The sequence below is a fragment of the Lemur catta genome, chromosome 17, assembly GCF_020740605.2.
Source record: "Lemur catta isolate mLemCat1 chromosome 17, mLemCat1.pri, whole genome shotgun sequence".
In the NCBI taxonomy this organism is placed as follows: domain Eukaryota; kingdom Metazoa; phylum Chordata; class Mammalia; order Primates; family Lemuridae; genus Lemur; species Lemur catta.
In genome coordinates, this window is record NC_059144.1 from 21,097,788 (window position 1) to 21,118,387 (window position 20,600).

At 59.8% G+C, this 20,600-nt stretch overlaps 1 protein-coding gene across 5 annotated transcripts in view; it reads right to left on the reverse strand.

Annotated features, from left to right (window-relative positions):
• The window catches only part of SRC (SRC proto-oncogene, non-receptor tyrosine kinase), a 54,485-nt gene that overhangs the window by 2,301 nt on the left and 31,584 nt on the right, over positions 1 to 20,600 (reverse strand). For 4 of the 5 annotated variants that reach the window (XM_045528619.1, XM_045528618.1, XM_045528615.1 and 1 more), the window contains 11 exons: positions 18,117 to 18,283; positions 16,922 to 17,179; positions 15,332 to 15,431; positions 8,360 to 8,458; positions 8,102 to 8,205; positions 6,095 to 6,244; positions 4,521 to 4,676; positions 2,384 to 2,563; positions 1,386 to 1,462; positions 499 to 652; positions 227 to 358 (listed from right to left, as the gene is read on the reverse strand). In XM_045528619.1, coding sequence (XP_045384575.1) covers positions 227 to 358; positions 499 to 652; positions 1,386 to 1,462; positions 2,384 to 2,563; positions 4,521 to 4,676; positions 6,095 to 6,244; positions 8,102 to 8,205; positions 8,360 to 8,458; positions 15,332 to 15,431; positions 16,922 to 17,171 — 1,402 coding nt within the window. In that variant the 5' untranslated portion in view covers positions 17,172 to 17,179; positions 18,117 to 18,283. Of the gene's footprint in view, positions 1 to 226; positions 359 to 498; positions 653 to 1,385; positions 1,463 to 2,383; positions 2,564 to 4,520; positions 4,677 to 6,094; positions 6,245 to 8,101; positions 8,206 to 8,359; positions 8,459 to 15,331; positions 15,432 to 16,921; positions 17,237 to 18,116; positions 18,284 to 20,600 lie in introns of all 5 variants that reach the window. The other variant, XM_045528616.1, reaches the window with a different exon arrangement.

Here is a 20,600-nt window from a genome sequence, read left to right on the forward strand (position 1 = left end):
AGGGGACAACAGAAGGGCTTCTTGCCTAGGACAGGCTGGGCGTGACCATGGTCGGTCCTGTCCCCGAGGCTGAGAGCCCTGACCACGGAGAGAGCCTAAGATCAGGTGCTCAACCTCTCTGTTATTCAGATGGGGAAACTGAGGCTCAGGAGGGGTTGTGGCTTGCCCAAGGCCACCAGGGCAGAGGGGTTCAGGGACTAGAGATGACCATGGGGACCCTGCTTACCAGGGTAGGGCACCCGTCCCTTCGTCGTGAGCTCCGTCAGCAGGATGCCAAAGGACCACACGTCCGACTTGATGGTGAACCGGCCGTAGAGGGCAGCTTCTGGAGCCGTCCACTTGATGGGGAATTTGGCACCTACCGGAGCGAAAAAGGTCAGGGAGGCTCATCAGTGCGGCACCATTCTCATCTCCACTTGGCAGATGAGGAAACTGAGGCTCAGAGCGGGGTGTGACTGCCCAGGGCCACACGGCTCCCGCCACGCAGACCCCGCCCACCTTGCCGGGCTGTGTACTCGTTGTCTTCGATGAGCCGGGCCAGCCCGAAGTCAGCCACTTTGCACACCAGGTTCTCTCCAACCAGGATGTTGGCAGCGCGGAGGTCCCGGTGCACGTAGTTCATCCGCTCCACGTATGCCATGCCCGAGGCGATCTGCAGGCACAACCGCGGGAGCCTGGCTCAGGGGCCACCCCACGCCCTTCCCAGGGGCACGGGGCACGTGTCCAGGGTTGGGGTCCCCACAGGGGTGGAGAGGCAACCACACTCCCCGCCCTCCCCACACTACTTCAGGCAAGTGAAGCCAGTTTACATTAAACATAAAAAGCAGGAACAGCGCTCAGCGGGAGGAGGGGGCGCAGGGCAGAGGGCAAAGGGGACACACAAGATAAGATGCAGCCAGGAAAATGTGGTGGCCGTGAAAAGAGGCCTCCACTGACCCAGAGACACAGATGGGTGTCAGGTCCTGCCCATTGCCCTAAGTCCGGTCTCTGAGCCTCAGTTTTCTCATCTGTCAAATGATAATAACAGCCAATCCCTATTACTCCTGATTGTGATAAGGATTAAATGAAAAAATGATTGTAGAGCACCGCCTACAGCAAGCACTAATACACGTTTGCTGAGTGACTAAATAACCTTTACAGAGAAGGAAACTGAGGCCTGAGGTCCCACAGCAAGTCACTGATTCCTGATGCCCAGGTAAGGGCTTTCCTCTGCCCAGAAGCACCACTCATGGCAGCAGTGACACGTGGGGCAAGATCAATGAGTAAGTGGGGGCAATCACGGCAGGCTTCCTGAAGGGGGCACTCAAGAGGCCAGATCTGGCTAAGCTGGATAGGTCTGGGTGTCGAGGGCCCAGGGTGTGAGGAGGCAGGAGGGGCTGACTCACCTGAGCAGCCATGTCCACCAGCTGAGGCAGCCGCAGGTACTTGCCCGTCTCACCCTTGAGAAAGTCCAGCAAACTCCCTGGGCAGAGAGAGAGAGCCAGCTCTAGCCCCTGCCCTGTCCTCCCTGAGCCAGGAAGCAGGGATTCCCAAATCCTGTCCCCCCAGCCAGGCTGGCCTTGCTGTAACCAGCACAGCAGATTTTATGGAAACCCAACACTAAATTAAGTCCTACTCAGCGTTTGTCACTCAAAGACAAGCAGGAAGGGGAACAGCCAAACGTCCCCCTCCAGGTGGACAGATGGACTGTAGCACCTGCATACAACAGAACCCTACTCAGCAGCAAAACGGGAACAGACTACTGAGATATGCAACAAGGATGAATCTCACATGTAAAAGGTTCCCTATAGGAAGTTCTAGAACAAACAAAACGGATCTATAATGACAGACGGCAAATCGGTGGTTGCCTGGGTTTGGGGCTGGAGGGTCCTATCTGCAAAGGGGTACATGGAACTTTCTGGGTGATGGTGATGTTGTATATCTTGACAGTGGTCAGAGATGCACAGAGAAACCATTTGTTAAAACTCATTGAACCGGACACTTAGAACAGGCGTATCTTATCATATGTAAATTACACCTCCAAAAAGTGGAACTTTGAAAAATAACTAATTAATTTAAAAATTAAGTCAAGGTCAAGCCAGCAACTTGATCTAGATGTGGCTCAGCGGGGAGGGTTGAGGGAGTTCTCTTTTAGCCCCAAATACGGCAAACAGCTTTAGAGAACCACCAAAGTGGGGGGGACAAGATGGACCACGGGAAATCATTTAAAAAATGAAATGAGAAAGGCAATCTTTGGTTTAAATTTCCATTGACATGAGCATTTGATTCTATTCTATTGATTTGGGGGGACATGCGGCTTGTCCCCAGTTGTGAACGGCCCTGTCCGTGGCGGCTGCCTGGAGGCGGCGGCCCCGTACCCCCGTGCCAGCCGTGCCGGCCTCACCCTTGCTCATGTACTCCGTGACGATGTAGATGGGCTCCTCAGACACCACCGCATACAGCTGCACCAGCTTCTCGTGCCTCAGTTTCTTCATGACCTGGGCCTCCTGCAGGAAGGCCTCCGGAGACATCGTGCCCGGCTTCAGGGTTTTGATGGCCACCCTGGTGGTGCCGTTCCAGGTCCCTGTGGCGGGAGGGGCACAGGCTGCCTCAGTGGAGGCCCCTCTGTTCCCATGGCACAGGGACCCAGGATCTGCCTGCCTGGGTGCCAGCTCCAGCTCTGGCCTCCCCAGCCACGTGCCAAGGCCAGCCAAGGCCGGTGCCCTTCCTGCGCCTCAATATCTCCATCTGTAAAAATGGGCACAATGACAGGGTGCTCCTCACAGGGCTGTTGCAAGGATCAAATGAGTCTCTGGTAACACGCTCAAACAACAGTGGCTGTCGCCAGGACTATGATTACTAGGAATGTCCCCCGAAGCAGCGTATCGGCCTGACAAATGAGAGCCCGGGGTTCCAACTCGGTGCTCCCATTCCCGGGTGATCACGTTCCTTCTGGGCATCGGCAGATGGAAGGGGCACTGGCTGGGGCCAGGGGCGAGGGGAAGCTGGGCCGGGGGCCACGGAGGCCCCCAGAGCAAGAGGTCGCCTCTGGAGCCCACGCTCCCCCAAAAGCACAGCACTGCACTGAGCACAGAGGCCGGCGGTCAGACTGGCCGGGGCCTGCCTCCACCTCTGCCTCCGGCCAGAGCCAGCTCGTCTGGAAGGCGGCAAGGCCATCGCGCCTGCCTGTGGGAGCCGACTGAGGATTACATGAGATTTTAGCGACGGGGCCAGGCCCACTGTGAGGCTCTGGAAAGAATGTACTTATCGTTTCACTATTATCTGGGGGCCTCGGGGGACGCTGTGTGCTAAACCAGCGTGTTTAATCCGGGTTCTCGTCCCAGCTGGGCAGGAGTCTTCTTTCATGAGTGGCCTTGGGCCCATTCTCCCCGTCACCCGGCCTCCCTCTGTGGGCTGGGGCTCAGGCCCACCTCTGTGGCCCCCCTGGCCAAGGCCATCTGGGGATCCGCATGTGGCACTTCAAGAGTCTACCTGGAGCACCCAGGGAGGAGCAGAGACCCTTCCCCCAGGCGTCACCACACACCCAAGGCCGGTGGTTTTGCAGCCACCAGAACGGCTGATGCTGTGGGTTTACCCAGGGTTTGCTCGAGTCCCCATTTTGCCGTGTCTACGCGCCGGCGTCCCACCGCCCTCCCCTCTCACCAGCTCAAGCCGGCGCCTTCCCTTCCCTGCCCTGGCCCTCCCCAGCCTCCAGGCCTCTGTCCCTGCACGGCTCCCCCGAGGGAAGCCTGTCTGCTCTCCCCTGTCAGCCCTGGAGAGGGGAGAGGAGACAGTGACACCGCGTGCACACTGTGGCGCAGATGAAACAACCTTGCAAGCAGCACCCCGTGCTCCCGCTAAAGCCGCAGACTCACAATCTGCCACCTCCACCCCGCCCGTAGGATTCCTCTGCGTCAGCAGAAAGCAGCCGGCAGGAGAGGGGTCTGGGTTTTGTCACGGCCGCATGGTGCTCATTTTCAAGGACGCTTTCGCTATTTCTCCAAGGTTAGACAGGAAATCACTAACAGGCAGGCCCAGAACATGCCAGACCCTAAGCTTCCCAGCATCCCCCTCCGCGAGCGGGGGCTGCTCTTCCCACGGGCAGCAGCTAACATGTGGACACGCATGGGCCACTGTTCTCTCACAAGCCCCTGACGGTCCTATTAGCACCAGCCCCATTTTACAGTTGGGAAGACTGAGGCTCAGAGTGCGGCTGCCTGGCCCAGACCACCCCGCAGGTCTGTGGGCAGCCAGGGTGCCGGGCCCTGAGCAGCTCTCGATAAATAGGTGCGACAATCTGCAGGGCTGCCGAGCACAGCACTTGGGGGGGCTACACCCCAACTCAGTGCCCGTCAGCACCGGGAAGCTCTATATTTAAAATAGGTCCTACTGCTCAGCAGAGGTGACTAAAGAGAAAGGGAACCAAGGGAGGCTTTGCCGCCACACAGGACAGACATCTGCCTGGTTCTCGGTGGAGACACCACACGCCTCCCCCCGAGGGGGCCGTGGTCTCTCCCGAGGGGGCAGGGGCCCAGCCTTACCCATCCACACCTCTCCAAAGCAGCCCTGGCCCAGCTTGACCTCGAGCCGCAGCGACTCCCGAGGGATCTCCCAGGCATCCTTGGCCAGGCCCTGAGTCTGTGGCTTGGACGTGGGGCACACGGTGGTGAGGCGGTGGCACAGGCCGTCGGCATGTTCTGAGAACACAGGCAGGGAGGTGCAGGTCAGGTGGGACGTCTGCCCTGGGCCTCCCTCTCCACTGCGTGTGCAGCCCCGCACACGCACGCACACGGGCTGCCCTGGAGGCCAGGCGTGCACAGCTGTGTGTACACGGCCCCGCCCCTGCACGGGCCCCCAGTGCTTTATGCATCTGCTCACTGGGTCACTCATTCATTCATCCATCAGACTTCACGGGGACCCAGGGACCCGGTGGGGACTACGTCCAGAGGAACCTGCCCTCAGAGCTCACAGTCCAGGGAGGAACCCGATCACCCCCCAGGACGGCAAATGTGTCGGAATGCGTCCAGGAGAGGAGAGCTGTGTGCGCAACAGCAGGAGGGCGAGGGGCTGGGGAGCGAGGGCACCCCAGGCAAGCGCTCTGAGAACAGCTGCGGGCTGGAGAAGGCTGGAGAAGCCCAGGAGGCCGAGGGGCTGCAGGGAGTGGTCGGGGAAGGGTGGCACCAGGAGGCGGCTGAGATTAGAACACCCAAGGCCTCAGGGCCAGCAGGGTCTTCATCCTAAGCTCCCAAGATAGCCCCTGGAGCGTTCTGGTCTGCAGGAACGGGACCCTACAGTGGTGGCCACGGGACAGAGAGCGGTGGCGGTGGCGATGGTAGGGGAAGGTGGGAGGCACCGCTGAGAGGAGGAGGGGACGCAAGGTGGGGAGTAGACCACAGCTACACAAGGTGGGGAGTAGACCACAGCTACACACAGAGGCCACGGCCACACGGGCACATGGGCACACGGTGGCTTCTGACACTGCGGTCCACACGTGCGTGGGACACACCACGGCACAACGCCCCATCCCTCACCCTCCACAGGGTGGGCTCCGCGAGCCCCCTCAGCCCCCTCAGCCACTCTCTCCTGCTCTCTCCCTCTTTGCTGCAATCGGTCTAGCCACCCCCTCCTCCTCTCCCAGTAACCGGTTCAGACCGGTCCTACGGCTACAGCTACGCAGACAAACGACACCAGCCTCTGTCCCCTCCCTCCCACCAGCTCACTCTGGTGTTCTGCAGGCACCCCCTCCTCACCAGACAGCTGCAGAGAAAGAGGAGTGGGGGAGGCCAGTGGGCAAGGGCAGGGGACAGGGAGGAGGGGGACAGGGAGGAGGGGGACAGGGAGGAGGCGAGAGACAGTAGCAGAGAAGGGGAAGGAAGGGGGTGGGGAGAGGGAGGCGAAGTGGGGGGAGCAGCAGACTGGGCCTCCTCAGGGTAACAGAGGCCCCAGCCCTTGAAGGCTCCAAAGCCCCCTCCTCAGGGTATGCGGCTGGGGCCCCCAGACCTCTCCCATGCCCCCAGGGTAGCCCGGCCCCCAGACCTCTCCCATGCCCCCAGGGTAGCCCAGCCCCCAGACCTCTCCCATGTCCCCAGGGTAGCCTGGCCCCCCGGGCACTCACTGGAGTAGTAGGCCACCAGCTGCTGCAGGCTGTTGAACTGGGTGCGGGAGGTGATGTAGAAGCCGCCGCTGTCCAGCTTGCGGATCTTGTAGTGCTTCACGTTGAGGCCCTTGGCGTTGTCGAAGTCGGACACGGAGAGGCAGTAGGCACCTGCAGAGCCGGCCCAGAGGGGCGTGTGACCGGCACGCCGGTGGCCCCCGCAGGCCGTGGCACTAAGCACTGTTCTGTGCCTGCCCCACACGGGAGGGAAGGGAGGGAAGACAGGCCGGGACTGAGAGCCCCTGGGTCGCTCTGTCGCTCAGCAACCAGCTCTGGGCCAGCCACTGAGGCAGGGCCAAGTGAGCAAAGCAACACCTGACCTAGGGTCCTGCCATGCACCCTCGGCCCTGGCAAGACCTCCGAATCCCAGGTATGCATCCCAGCTGTGTGACCTTGACAAGTCACTTGCCCTCTCTGAGCCTCCTTTTCCTCCTCTGCACAATGGGGGCACTCCCAGGACTACTGGGAAGATTCGATGAGACAACATATAAGAGGGCCTGGCACATACCAGGAACTCAGTAAATGCTTGCTGGGAGCCTGGGAAGGGCCCCATGTGGCTGTGTGTCCCTGGCCTAACTGCTTTCCCTCTCTGGGCACTGTCTGTGGCCCGCCCCTTTCTGAAGACAGGCCCAGGCTCAGGCAGGAGGGGGTGGCTGGCAGAAGCGATGTCAGTCACGGGCAGGGGATCATGTGCTAGGTGAGGCCTGAAGGCTGCCAAGGCCAAGCTGCGCCAGCCCTGGTGGTCCCTTCCCTTTTCCTTTGAGCCTAGACAAGCTTTAGGCTGGAAAGGTTTCCTCCTGCCTAGCAGGCCAGGGTAGGAACCTCTTTTAACCTGAGCCCAAGAGACACCTGGGTGGCATCAGGGACAGAGGCTGAGCCCCAGAAGCGGGAGCCTCTCAGGAGCCCAGCCCAGCAGCATGCAGACATCCCGGGACGCCCAGCCGGGCAGCCCACGGACCTTTCCCTGGGCACTCCTCGGGCAGAGGTTACAATCCCGGTGTGCAGAAGGGGGAATGAGGCCCAGAGAGGGAAGTGGCCCTCCTGTGGTCACAGAGCTGGCACTCAAGCCCACACCCGAACATCTAAAGCCTGCACTGGGCAACCATGATTTTCTCCAGGGGGTCCAGGCCGTGTGCATGTAGAAGCCACAGGCCTGAGGCTGAAGCCAACCCTGACCACGTGCGCACACACGCACAGGCATGCCGTGCCCAGCGGCCACATGCTTACACAGGTACACGCTCCCCAGGCCCCCGGGCACAAGGACAAACCACAGTTCACTCCCACGCAGCGACACACAGTTCCACCCCCACGTGCACACACACGCATGCCCAGGCCTACGCGAGGCATGCACACGTGTACACGGCCACACAACTGCTCATAAACGCACACGCACGACATGGATGCTCTGCTTCCCCATCTCCCGCTGAGCCCCAGGCCCACAGGAAGCGGCCCAGCTTGGTTGCCATGGTGACGAGGCGCCTGCAACCCACTTTCAGAGGGGCTGGAGAGAAAGGGGATGATCTTCATTCTCTGGCCAGGGGCAGGGACAGGAGAGGAGCAGGGGCCAGGACTGCCCGGCCGGGGGGGCGCAAAGCCAGGCCCGGCACCCAGTGCAGCCCCAGGGCCCCTGGGAAGGGGAAGAAGAGGGGCCTATTACATCAGCACCCACCCTGGGAACAAGCCTTTTGCCGTGTGACACTCAGACCTCCTGACAACCTGTGCCCATTCCTCATCTGAGGAAACTGAGGCCAGAGAGGCTAAGCCTCATCTTTCACTGGGCCCTCTGGCCACCCCAGATTGCTCAGAGTTCCTCAGATGTACCTCCCTGACTTAGATCCTGCCATTTCCACCACCTGGAGGGCTCTTCCCTCCCCACTCCATATACCAAACTCCTATTCACTCTGCAACACCCAGCTTAAACCACCCGCAAAAGACTCAGTTTTCAGTGGCCAGCAGGAATGTTCGTACCTTTTGTGGTCTCGCTTTCTCGCACTAAGAAGGTCCCTCTCGGGTTCTCGGTGTTGAGCAGCAACCGCTCTGACTCTCGTCTGGTGATCTTGCCAAAGTACCACCTGGGGTGGGAGGGAGGTGGGTGTCATTGGTGGTCCAGGCTTCTGCCCAGCCACAGCGCCTCTCCCTGGATGTGGCTGGAGCCCTGGGCAGCCAGACCTCCCACCCCAGCCCAGGAAAGACACTCTGCGCCGGCAGTGACGGGGATATACTCACTCCTCGGCCTGGATGGAGTCAGAGGGCGCCACATAGTTGCTGGGGATGTAGCCTGTCTGTCCCGTGCTGAGCGAGTGGGCCAGCCACCAGTCTCCCTCTCTGAGCAGGGGCAGAAGGAGGAGCAAAGGAGAAGGGAGCCATCAGCGGTGGGCCCGGTGCCCGGGTCTTCCTGGGTGCTGTGCTGGGGCCCTTGAGGTCCAGTGAGGCCCGGGGAGGCAGCGGGGCTGGCTTGAGCTCTCGCAGAGTCCCAGGTCAAGCTGGCCTGGGACTCTGCCCCTCCCTGGCCCACATGCCTCTTTGCCAAAGCTGGCTCAGATGGGCTTTGTCCAGGACAGTGGCGGGACTGACCTTGATCAGCCCGAGCCCCAAATCCACAGGGGCAAAGTCCTGGGACGGGCAGTAAGCTGCTTCCTTTCAGATGTATCAAGACATCTCAAGATGCCACAAGCTGTCTTGGGAGTGAGGGAGGGAGCTCCCTGTCCCTGGGGGTAAGCAAAGTTGTAACAAGAGAGAAGATTCCTGCCAGCAATGGAGTCAAATTAGACCTACAGACTTTCCCAAGCCCTGAGATTCAGAAGCCCAATCCTGGGAGCTGATGAGATGTGGGTGGAGGCAAGGGGTGGTTCTTTTGGTGACCGGTGACAATCTAGGCCCCAACCCTGCAAACTAGAGCAATGCTTGTCCCTGTTACAAACCATGGGTCACACCTAAAGGGCTTCTCAGCTGAAAACTACAGGCCTCCTCCTGCAGCCTACCATCTGTAGGGGAAACTGAGGCCAGAGTGGGCTGGGACTTGCCCAAAGTCACACAGCAAGCCATGTCAGAGGGGGCTGAGGTGGCAGAGCCCCAATACCCAGGGCACTTCTATGCGAACTGCCCCGTGAGGAGGAGGAAGGGGGGAGGAGGTGCTGGGGGCACGGGCAGGAGGAGCTCTTGGCGCGGTGGCTGGGTCCCCCGATCAGGGTGGGCGTTGGGAGGGGTGGAAGTACCTTTGCAGCCATCTGAATGTGAACCAGGTCTGGCTGGAGCGGGGGTCCAGAGACACAGAGGAGGGAGGAGAAAGCGAGAGCCCAAGAGGAGAGAAGAGGCAGAGATGGGGGTGGTGAGAGGCAAAGAGTGACAGGAAGAGCGAGGGAGAGAGCAGGAGAGCCAGGCGGTGCTGGGGACGGGGACGGGGGCAGCCACAGAGGCCTCACATCCACAGCAACCAAAGGGGACAGGGAGAGGGACCACAGGGACGGGGCGGGTGTCACTGGGCAGGCGACCTGGGAACTAGGGCCCCCTCTCCATCCCACTGTACAGATGGGAAGACTGAGGCCAGAGAAGTGAAGCCCTCTGCTCAAGGTCACACAGCCAGGCCTGGGCTCCCGGACGAGTCCGTGCAGGGTGTGGTGGGGCTGACGGCTTGCTGAGCTCTTCTCAACCCAAGGCCACCTTTGGACCTCACCATGACCCTGAGAAGATCTATATAAGCAGGATGTCCCCCCAGCCCCTGCTAGGGTCCAGAGAAAGGACCTTGCTTACAGTCACACAATTGAACTTGAACCTGGCTCCCTGGCTCCCAGTTCTTCTGAGCTGCCCTGGCCAGATTCTGCAGCCCATTTTAAAGACGGAGAAGTTGAGGCCAGGAAAGAGTGGAGCTGAGGGAGCTCTACGAGGACCTGTCAAAGGACAAGTGAGCACCCCAGACCCTGGGGCTCAGCTGGGTGGGCTGAGGTGAACCAGAGGGTGGGGCTCCCTTCTGCATGGAGTGAGCCAAAGGGGGTACGACCGGGGCTGTGTGGGCCTGACTCAGTGGTGTGACAGCCGCACGCATGCTCAGGGAGGCGGCAAGCTCACGTGGGATCTCTCAGGAAGGGGGGCCCTGGAGGGAGGGGGCAAGTCCCACGTCAAGGAAAGAAGCCTTTGGATGCACAAAATCTCCACCCACCTCCGTGTTGCAAACCCACCCGCGGTGTCCACACCTGTCTGTCTCGTTTGACCCTCACGACCACCCTGCAAGGAAGGAACGCAAGGTCCCAGCCCCCAGATGAGGAAACTGTGGCTCAGAGATGTTGAGGGATCAACCCAGGGACACACAGCACCCAGGCTAGAGTAGTCCAGCACTTTCTTTACAGAGTTGGGGAAACTGAGGAACAGATGGGGCAGGGACTTGCCCAAAGCTGTAAAGCAAGGACTCAAGTCACAGGGAACAGCCCTCTGAGATCTTCTAATCCAAAGCCTCCATCTCACCAGTGGGGAAACTGAGGCACAAAAGGGCAGTGATTTGCCCAAAGCCACACAGCGAATCAATAGCAGAGCAGGGGTGGGAACCAGGGTCTCTGGGTGCCCACAGCTGGCCCCTCCAGGCCTCACAGGGGCTGAGACCCTCGGGAAAGCCAGGGGAAGACAGAACCCGAGGCAGCAGGGTGGGGTCAGAGGACAGGCCACACCAGGACTGGGCCAAGGTCTAAGGTCAAGAGGCTACAAAAAGAGGCCACTTGGGCGGCTGCAGTGACTCACACCTGTAATCCCAGCGCTTTGAGAGGCCGAGGCGAGAAGATCCCTGGAGGCCAGGAGTTTGACACCAGTCTGGGTAACAAAATGAGACCCCGCCTCTACAAAAAAATTTACAAAAAAGAGGCAGCGTGACAAAGCCAGAGTCTGCAAGCTGGCCTCTGGGGAGCCCCTGGCCCCCAACTCAGAGGGAGGCTGGCAGAAGCAAGTGCCCGGTGGCAGCTGAGCGAGGCCCCAGCAGCAAGACGGGTTCAGCTGACGTTACCCAGACTTCAGCAAGCAGAGCTCCCGGCTTCCCACCATCAGCCACATGCGAGTCTGGGGTTTCACAGTCCAGTGTGGGGGTTTTATTTCACAAGCGACAGGGAGAAAGGGGACTGCAATATCACTAAAGAACCGGGAGGTCCAACTTCAGCCTGTCCCTTGACTTTGGAGGTGTTTGAGAGCTCGAGCTCCAGAATTGGCCTGCTCTGGGCGCCATCCCAGCTCACCCCTTGTTGGCTGTGTGACCTTGACCCCTCCACACCACACCCTCCAGTCTCAGTTTCTTCATCTGTAGGACGGGATAGTCATGCCTCCCTCGGAGCATATGCATGAGCTGCTAGTATCCTGATCTGGCTAAACAAATACATAAAAACAACTAAATCTATATCTCCGGGGTGCCCCTCCCTACTCTCCAAAATGTTTTTAAAAACCAAAGCAGCACAGTCCCAGTCTCCAACAAGGATTTGCAGTGTGACCCTGGGCAAGTGTCATACCCTCTCTGGGTTTTAGGTATAAAGGAGATCATATGGATGGAATCTCCCTTGCAGGCAAAGTGTGCAAATAGTCAGCATCAAGCTGGGCTCAGGGGAAGCTGAGAAAATTACTGTGATTATCATCAGGGCCTCAGTTTGCCCACCTGTGAAATGGAAGCATCAATCCCCATCTTCCCGTGTCTAGGGTTTGGGAGGCTCAAACCTGCCTCAGGTGGCGGTGGTGGGAAGTAACAGCGACATCGACCTGTCAGGTGGAGTTTTACGCATCCAGCGCCTTCCCTGGGGACCTGTCAGGTGGAGTTTTACGCATCCAGCGCCTTCCCTGGGGCCTGACTCTCATGAGGTGGGCGGGAGGAAGGGAAGGACAGAATCGCAGGTCCCCTGCTCAAACCCTCACCTTCCCACGTGTGGCCGGAGGAGGAAGCGCTGGGCCAGGAATCCCCGAGCTGAGATTTTACATCCCAGCTGCTGTTCACTAGCTGTGTGACCTCAGGCAACTGAACTCACCTCTCTGAGCCTTGGGATCCTCTTTATGGACTTAATCCCTGAGTCCAGCCAGGCTGGCATGTGGACCAGGACTGTGGCAGCTTTGGAACCTGGGACATGATGCCAGTTTGGGTCTTGACATTTTAACTCACTTGGGCTGTTGGGACTGGTCAGAGAAGCTCTTTGGGGACTGCAGAGAAGTGGGGGCAGCTGGGCGTGGCCATTCAGAGCCCGACAGCCCCAGGCCTGAGGCTGGCCAGGACCCAGTTAGAGCCCGGCAGTCGGGTTTCCAAGCCCCAAGCCTGGGGTGCACGGTCTGTGGGGTGAGGTGAGGGGATGAGGGAGGGAGGGGTGAGGCCAGGGCAGGTCTCGGGAAGAGGACATGAAGGCAGGGTCCCTGGAGGCTCTGAAGTCCTGAAGTGCCCCCCGCCCTGGAATGCCCAGGCAAGGGGGCAGAGGTCGGCTGCAGTGCCGTTGCCCGGCAGTACCTGCTGGAAAGCTCCCTGAAAGAAGATGCCGGAATGTGGACGGGAGGAGGGGGCAGTGCGTGGAGCAACCCAGAGGGGCCCTGGAAACTCAGACGCCAGGCCAGTGGGCTCAGGTCAGCCAGACCTCAGACCCCAGTAGGCTTCTTCTGACCCAGAGCCACACAGTACGCAGGACACTAGGACCCGGGGACATTTGGCACCAGGTTCCATGAAGCGGAGTCTCCGGGCCTGCTTTTGTGAGGACCCCAACCTGGCCAAACCCCGATAGATGGGCTCCACCTCCCCTGACAGCCACATGGGGTGGGGGCCACGCTAGATGCAGAGAGTCCCCCACGCACACGGGCTGGGGCAGGCACTAAGCAACAATGGCCCCTAAGCAATCGTGATGGGCCCCGGGTGAGGTACGAGACCTGAACACCTCAAATGTGGGTGGCCCGTCTCCATGAAGCACCTCTCTCTCCTCTTCCTCTAACGCCAGCCGCAGCTCTACCTGCCTCCCCGACTTCTAGGCAAGGAGCAGCGGAGCGTAGTGGCTCCCAATCCACCCACCGCCACCCCCACCAGGGCCCCTCCCTGCCGCCCGGGGGCTTCCCGTGGGTGAGACTCCATCACTCCCACCCCTCAGCAGCCCCAGCCCACCCTGGAAGGCAGGGAGAAGTGAGGGAAGGGGCTGGACAGAGGAAGGAGTGGGGGCTGCCCTCTGTCCCCGGGTGGAAGAGGCAGAATCAAAGTTCCCCGAGCCTTTGCTGCCCCCACACCTCTGCTCACGCTGTGACCCAGTCTGAGATGCCCCCAGCACTTGACAGCCACCAGCCTGAGGCGTCCTCCTCCTCTGAACGGGCCTTTCCCTCCTCTGGGCTCGCTGCACGTCCACTGAGCCCTCCCGCAAGGGCCATGGGTCCGAGGGCCGGCCCACCCCTCCAGCTCTGCCACTACTGGCTGTGTGACCTTGGGCAAGTCATTTCCCCTCTCTGGGCCTCAGTTTCCTCATCTGTAAAATGGAGCAAATGGGAGTTCCCACTTCTCAGGGTTGCGGTGACACATGAATAAAATAATGCAACTTAAAGCACTCAGCACAGGACCCGGCTCGCACCCGGAGCATGAGAAATGCCCAGAGCACCATGTTATTATTGTTCATTCATCCCATTCTCCAGCACCAGCTGGCCACCCCAGTGTGCTGAACAACAGGTGACATGGGGACTAGAATGGAGGTAGACCAGAGAGTGGCTCAAGGAGCTCCCAGTTTGGGGGGAAACAGGTGCAAAGAGCTGGTGACAATAAACGAACTGGAGCCAGGACTCTGACATGCCAAGGGGGGAGCTGGGACAGCTCCTTCCCCTCCCCCAGAGAGCAGCTTGAGGAGGGGAGAGAGCCACAGCCCAAATTCCAATCCTGGCTTTGCTACTTGGTAGCCATGTGACCTTGGACAAGGGCCTTCGACACCTCTGAGCCTCAGTTTCCTCATCTGCAAAATGGAGTCAGCCCCCTCCCCCATCACTACAGCCCTGGCTGGATTGCAAAGAGGAGCTAATACAAGGGGGACATGGGCAACGATGACTGGCACAGCACCTGGCACCTGTGTTCCCTTCTGCCTCACAGAGAAGGCAGTCCTATGCTGGATCTTGAGGGATGAATAGGAGTTCACCAGGCAGAGGCTGGAGAAAGGGCATTTCAGGTAGAGGGAACAGCATGCACAAGGGAAGGGAGGCATGAACAAGCAAGACACGCTTGGGGACGGTGGACATGTCCCACTTCCTGAGCCAGGACTTTGAGGACACTCGGGGATCGATTCTCCTCTCCCTCTAGAACCCCCCTGCCTGCCACAGCCCTGAAGGCGTCAGCCCCCTCCAGCCCTGCACCCTCCTGCAAGCTGCCCTCCTCGAGGGGCGGCCGTCCACTACCTCTACCTGCCACGTGACTTCACTGTCCTTCCTCCAAGGCCTTTGACCCTCCCAGGCCCTGTGGACACCACCAGAGGGGGGCACACTGCAGGGGTTCCAGGAGCTGACCCCAGTTTCTGCCTGACACTTGGCCCGGACTGGAGCAGAGGGCTGGCTCCCCGGCCGCACTCTGGCTCCAGGAGGGTGTGGACAAGGCCTTCTCCCCCCAGGCCACAGTGGGCTCAGCACCAGACCTTGCATGCAGCTAGTGCTCAAGGTGGGCTGAGGGTCTGCGTGGGGAGGGGTGAGGCAGTGGGGAGGGGCACGGGGAGGAGGTGTGAGGAAGGTGCAATGGATGGCCCCAATCTCAGCCTGGGGTTCGGGTCCAGGACCTGGTCAAATCAGTAGGGGGTGAAGAAGCTGGGGAAGCTGGTGGGGGGCAGCCGAGGGAGCCAGAGACCACAGGCAGGGACACGGGCAATGGAAGCACATGCAGACGGCACCGGAACCCCGACCCCTAGCAAAGCGCCCCCACCCAGCCCACCGTCCACGCAGTGTGTACACACCTGACATCCACCTTCCTCCTAAGGGCCAGCGAGAGAGAAGCAGAGAGAGGGAGAAGCTGAGAGAGGGCTGGAGGGAGCAAGCAGAGCCAGAGATGGGGAGGGGTCCCCTGTGGCCAGGGAGGGGTCCCCGTGGCTGGGGAAGGACAGAGGTGCTGCCAAGGGCGGAGGTGCAGTAGGTGCTGGGCGCCACACTGCCCTCTGTCCCACTGCCCCCTGTCGGCAGCTCCTGTGTGGCAGGAGCCCCCCCTGTGAAGTCCCCCCAAGGCATCCTGAGGGGCAACAGGGAAGGGGCACTCACGTGTTGTTGACAATCTGGAGCCGTTCCCCTTTCTTGAAGGACAGGTCAGTCTCTGTCCGTGACTCATAGTCATAGAGAGCCACAAAGGTGGTCACTCCACCTGCAGAGAGGGGCGGGTGTGTCAGAAGGGCGGGGCCGAGAGCAGTTGGGGGGCCTCCCACCACCATCAGTGCCCAGCCCAGAGACGAGGTCACAGTGGGGGGAGCTGTATGCGTGTCCACACTGTCTGTGTGTCCGTGCGTCCCTGCAAGGGCGTGCGGGGGTGTGAGTGTCCCTTCACATCTGGGCTTTGGGTGGCACTGGGTATCATCTTATCTGTTTGGTGTCTGTCTTGCTCATGGAACCAGAAGTCCCTGATAACAAGCATCTTTGTTTTGTCCCCAGAGCCTGGGACGCAGTAAATGTTCAGGTAAGAACTGGGGGCTGAATGAGCAGTGACCGCAGAAAGCCCCACGGGGTGGCACACTCTGTTTCTCCGTGAGTGACTCTGGGGGCTTGCAGGTATCTGGGAAGACCTGGCTCCAGGCAACTGTCCCTTCCAAGGCCCCACACAGGTGTACACCCCTGTCCTCCGTTTCTCCCTGCCCCGGCGTGGGCGGAGGTTGTCACAGCAGTCCTGGCACATAGTAGGAATTCCACAAATATTTCTTGAACAAATGAATGGGGGTGTGTCTGTGGGTTCATGTGTCTCACCTGGGTGTGCGTCTGGGTCTCAGGGGTCCACACCCGCCCGTGTGTCCGTGTGTTCTCACTGCGCATGCGTGCATTTCCACCCCGGAGTCTGAGTGTCCCTGTGTGTCTCTGAACGGGCTTCAGACTGCATGGCGTGCGTCTCCATCGGAGACACAGTATCTGTGCGTGTGTGTCTGTGTCTGCATGGGGAGTGTGTGCGCCCCCGTGTCCCTGCTTCTACCGCTGCGCGCGCTGTGTCTGCGAGGGTCCGTGACGGCGGCCCCGCCCGGCGCGTGTGCGTGTGCCGCGTGGGTGTGCCCGCGGGTGTGGCCCCGGCCGAGTAGGCGGCGCAGCGCACGTGCATGCGAGCACCCGGGTCTGAGTGTCCGGATCCCAGACACCCGCGTCTCCCCGAGCGGCGCGGGCCGGGGCTGCCGTGCCCGCGGGCGCCAGCAGAGGGCGCAGGGGCGCACCTGGGCGCGGGCCCCGCCGAGCAGCCGCCCGCGCGCTCGGGCCCTCGGGCCCCCGGCCCCTGCGCCACGCCCGGCCGCGCGTCCGGCCCAACTCCCGGCGCCCCGGGGCAGAGACAGTCCCGGGCCGGGGGGCGGCGGCCTCGGGCCTGGCCCCTGTGCCGCCCTTCTCTCCGGCGGCGTCCCCTGCGTGCCCGTCTCCAGGCCGCGTAGACGGCGTCGGATCCCCCTAGACGGCACCGCGGGGCGCGCGACGGCCACGCCCTGCAAAGCCCTTGCCCGCCCCGGCCCCCGGGCCAGCCACCCGCGGACCCTCCCCTTCCTGACGGTCGTTAGCGGCAGCCCAGGGAGGGGCGTCTGCGCCCCCGGCACACCGCCCCCCTGGCGGAGCAGCCCGGGCCTGGCCAGCAGGGCGAGCCCGTCCCGCACCGCCACCCCGGCCACTGACCGGCCAGCGGCCCCGCCCTCTGCGGGGAGGTGACCGTGTCCGAGGAGTTGAAGCCTCCGAAGAGCTTGGGCTCGGCGGCGGCGGGGGCGAAGGCCGCGCTGGGGCCGCGGTGGCCGTCCGCCGAGGCCGGCTTGCTGGGGGTCTGCGAGGTGGGGAAGGCGCCGCCGCCGACAGCGTGGGCGTTCTCGGCGGGCTCCAGGCTGCGGCGCCGCTGGCTGGCATCCTTGGGCTTGCTCTTGTTGCTGCCCATGATCCTGGCTGGAGGGAGAGAGGACCCTGGGGTGGAGGAGAGCCTCCGGGAGCAGGAAGGGCTGCCTGGGGAAACCGAGGCCCAAGGAGGGGTGAGTTAGTCTCCCAGAGCCTCGGTGTCTTCATCTGTAAAATGGGCATAATGATGACACCCATAAAAAGGGCTTTGTTGGTACAGGGCCAGGCATACGAGCAGCCCTCATCATCAGAAGCCCTGACCTTTCTCACCTCTCCTTGAGTCACTGTTTCTCTCCCTCATGGGCAGCAGGGACAGTATCTGAGTCATGCCTATGTACTCAGCACCTAGCTCAGAGGAGGGGACTCACTGAGGGTTTGTTGAATGAATGTATGACTGAATGGAATTGTCTAACACTGGGAGAAAGGTGCTAAAAACGGCAACCAATGCAGCAACACGGGGAGGTTTAAAGGAGAGATGGCTGGGAGCTGAGTCCAGCCACAGGGCCTTCGCACATGCTGTTCCCACTGCCCTGAGTACTTCACCAGGGTAACCAGTGCCTCCTTCAATTCTCAGCTCAAAAGTCACCTCCTTGGGAAGTGTTCCCCAAATCCTTTCACTGGGTTAAGTTCCCCTGACTTTTGTGCCTCTCCTTGATAAGTGGCCCTGTTTTTAATTTTTTTTAATTCACGTGCTTATATGATTATTGTCATGGCCTTTTATCTGTCTTCCTCACTGCTGTGCTGCTAGTGCCTAGCACAGGGAGTGGCACACAGTAGGTGCTCAATAAGGAGTTGAATGAATGAGTGACTATTCAAAAGTTAAGATATTTCTGTGCCAGAAAGCTAGGAGGTGCTGAGATCAGAAACTACAGAGGGAACCAAGTTGAAAATTCCCAGTGCCCACGGCCCTGCCACCCCCTCCCTCCCACTTCCTCATCCACAGGCCCTGGAAGGCCACGGCTCCCACCAAGCCTAGCCATCATCTCACCTGGTGAAGGCAGGGGCTGTCCCAGAGGATCTGGGAAGCAGCCTGGGGCCTGGGCACAAACACCAGGTGTGGAGTCAGGGGTTTCAGACTAGAGGCCCAGCTCCACCTCTCCCTGCTGTGCGTCCCTAGGCAAGTCACTTCCCCTCTCTGGGCCTCTGTGTCCTCATCTGCAAAGCAGGGACAAAGCAGATTTGTCAGGGCTGCTGTGAGGATATGATTAGAAAGAGAAATCGTAGCAGCTGTCACTCTTGGATCACTGTTCATCAGGCTCTGACTCCGGCAGGCCCAGTGCTAAGACTCTCCCAGGCCTGAAACCGTCCCAAAGTGTTTTATGAGCCAGAGCGAGGGAGGGAATGGTGGTGAAGGTGGCTCTGGAGCCAGACTCCCCAGGTTCAGATCCTGGCTCTGTCCCTAATCAACTGTGTGACCTCAGCACATGACTTAACGTCTCTCTGTGCCCTGTTTCTTTATCTGTCGATGATGGGTCTATTGTAACGAATGAATGAGGCATACAGAGTGCCAGGAACATCGCACGTCACCGTGCCACGCCAGCTGTTACTGATATCGGTGATCCTGGACACACCAGCAAGGTACGGGGTTCCCATTATTCTCCAGGGGACACTGAAGAACCCAGAACCAAGCCAGAATTTCCTCTGAGAACCCAAGAATGGGGAAAAGTCCCCTTGACTAGCTGGGGCCTCGGGCAAGGCTGTTTGTCCTGAGCACCCAAGCCCCCTGCACAACCCCCTCCCCATGTGAACCCTCTGGGCCTCAGGCTGCCCGGCTGCACAATGGGGGTGTGGCCTGAATGCTCCCTGGGGACCGTCCAGCTCAGACTCTGTGGGGCTGGGAAGGCCCTGGGGAGACCTGCTCAACAGCCCACGGGATCACCAGGGCCTCCTGAGGGACAATGGGCCTGGTAACAAGGAAGGCCGGTCTCTATGGCAACCCATGCCATTGCGGTCACATAGCTGGTGTCCCACGGGTCAGGTCCCGACTACCTACAGCCCCAGGCCTGATGGAGGCGGAGGCCCAACCCGCCACCCGCACCTGCTCCCTGGCCGCCATCGACAACACACTAGCAGGCCCTCTGCTAGTCACTACAGGGGACACAGAGATGAGTTAGCCAGGTCCTGCCTCAGGGGACTTGTTTGTAGGACTTGGAGAGGAAATAAAAATTGTAAAAAAAAAAAAAATATATATATGTTTTGTTTTGTTTTTTGAGACAGAGTCTCACCCTGTTGCCCAGGCTAGAGTGCCGTGGCATCATCACGGCTCACAGCAACCTCAAACTCCTGGGCTCAAGCGATCTTCCTGCCTCAGTCTCCCAAGTAGCTGGGACTACAGGCACGCACCACAATGCCTGGCTAATTTTTCTACGTTTAGCAGAGAGGTGGGCTTGCTCTTGCTCAGGCTGGTCTCAAACTCCTGAGTTCAAGCGATCCTCCTGCCTTGGCCTCCCAGAGTGCTAGGATTACAGGTGTGAGCACCACACCTGGCCATAAAAATATATTTTAAAGTAACAAATTTTTTAAATATATAAATAACTATCTAAAAGCCCTCACTTTCTTTAGAGTGAACTAAATGATGAAGAGTGAGCTCCCTGTTGCTGGGGGTAATCAAAGGAAAATGGGTACTTGGCTGATGTGCTGCATATGGATAGGGCAAGCCAGGGCTGGACCTTGAGGCCCCGTCCAGCATCAAGAGAATGCACGTGCCCTCTTGGGGGGAACAAGAAAAAAAGACACAGCCCCTGGCCACTAAGCTCCTAAACTAATCAAGACTGCTGCCCACTGGGTCACTCAGTAAAAGCATAACAGGACCCGTAAGACCAAGATAAGGGGACCTGAGCCACCAACTGCAATGTTTGTTAGTTTGTGGGCTTGTGTGTTTTGGGTTGTTTTTTTTTTTTTTTCTGGTCAGTGGTTGATTCTGATCATACAAATGACACGTGTGTGTGAGAGGCAGGCAGCGTGCTGGAGCACACACACTCTTGTGCCTGAATCCCAGCCTTGCCACCCCAGCGTGGGACCCTGCACCTCAGCTGCGTCTTCTGTCAATTGGGGATGACGGTACCCCTGACGCAGGGCTACCGGGAGAATCAGTGAGAAAAGTACACGGAACATGCTTAGGACAGTGCAGCACGTGGCCAGTCCTCAACAAAACGGTCATGTTTATCACTCAGCGTGGACTCTTTGGGAACTCCAGGAAGAAAAGAAAATGCCCCCCAACCCTGCCCCTAGCAGACAACCACCCGGGCATGGCTGTGTGTTTCCTTCCAGCATCACGGGAACGAGAGACTGTACACAACACCGGGATCCATCCAGCACCCTTGACTGTGAGTTCCCCGTGGGCAAGGCCCGAATGGACCCATCTCCTCATCCCCAGTGACCAGGATGTGTCTGGAAATATGTGCAGAACAGACAAAAGACTAAATGAGCACAGATGTATAATTTGCACCCTGTGTTGTTCCCGAAATGCCAC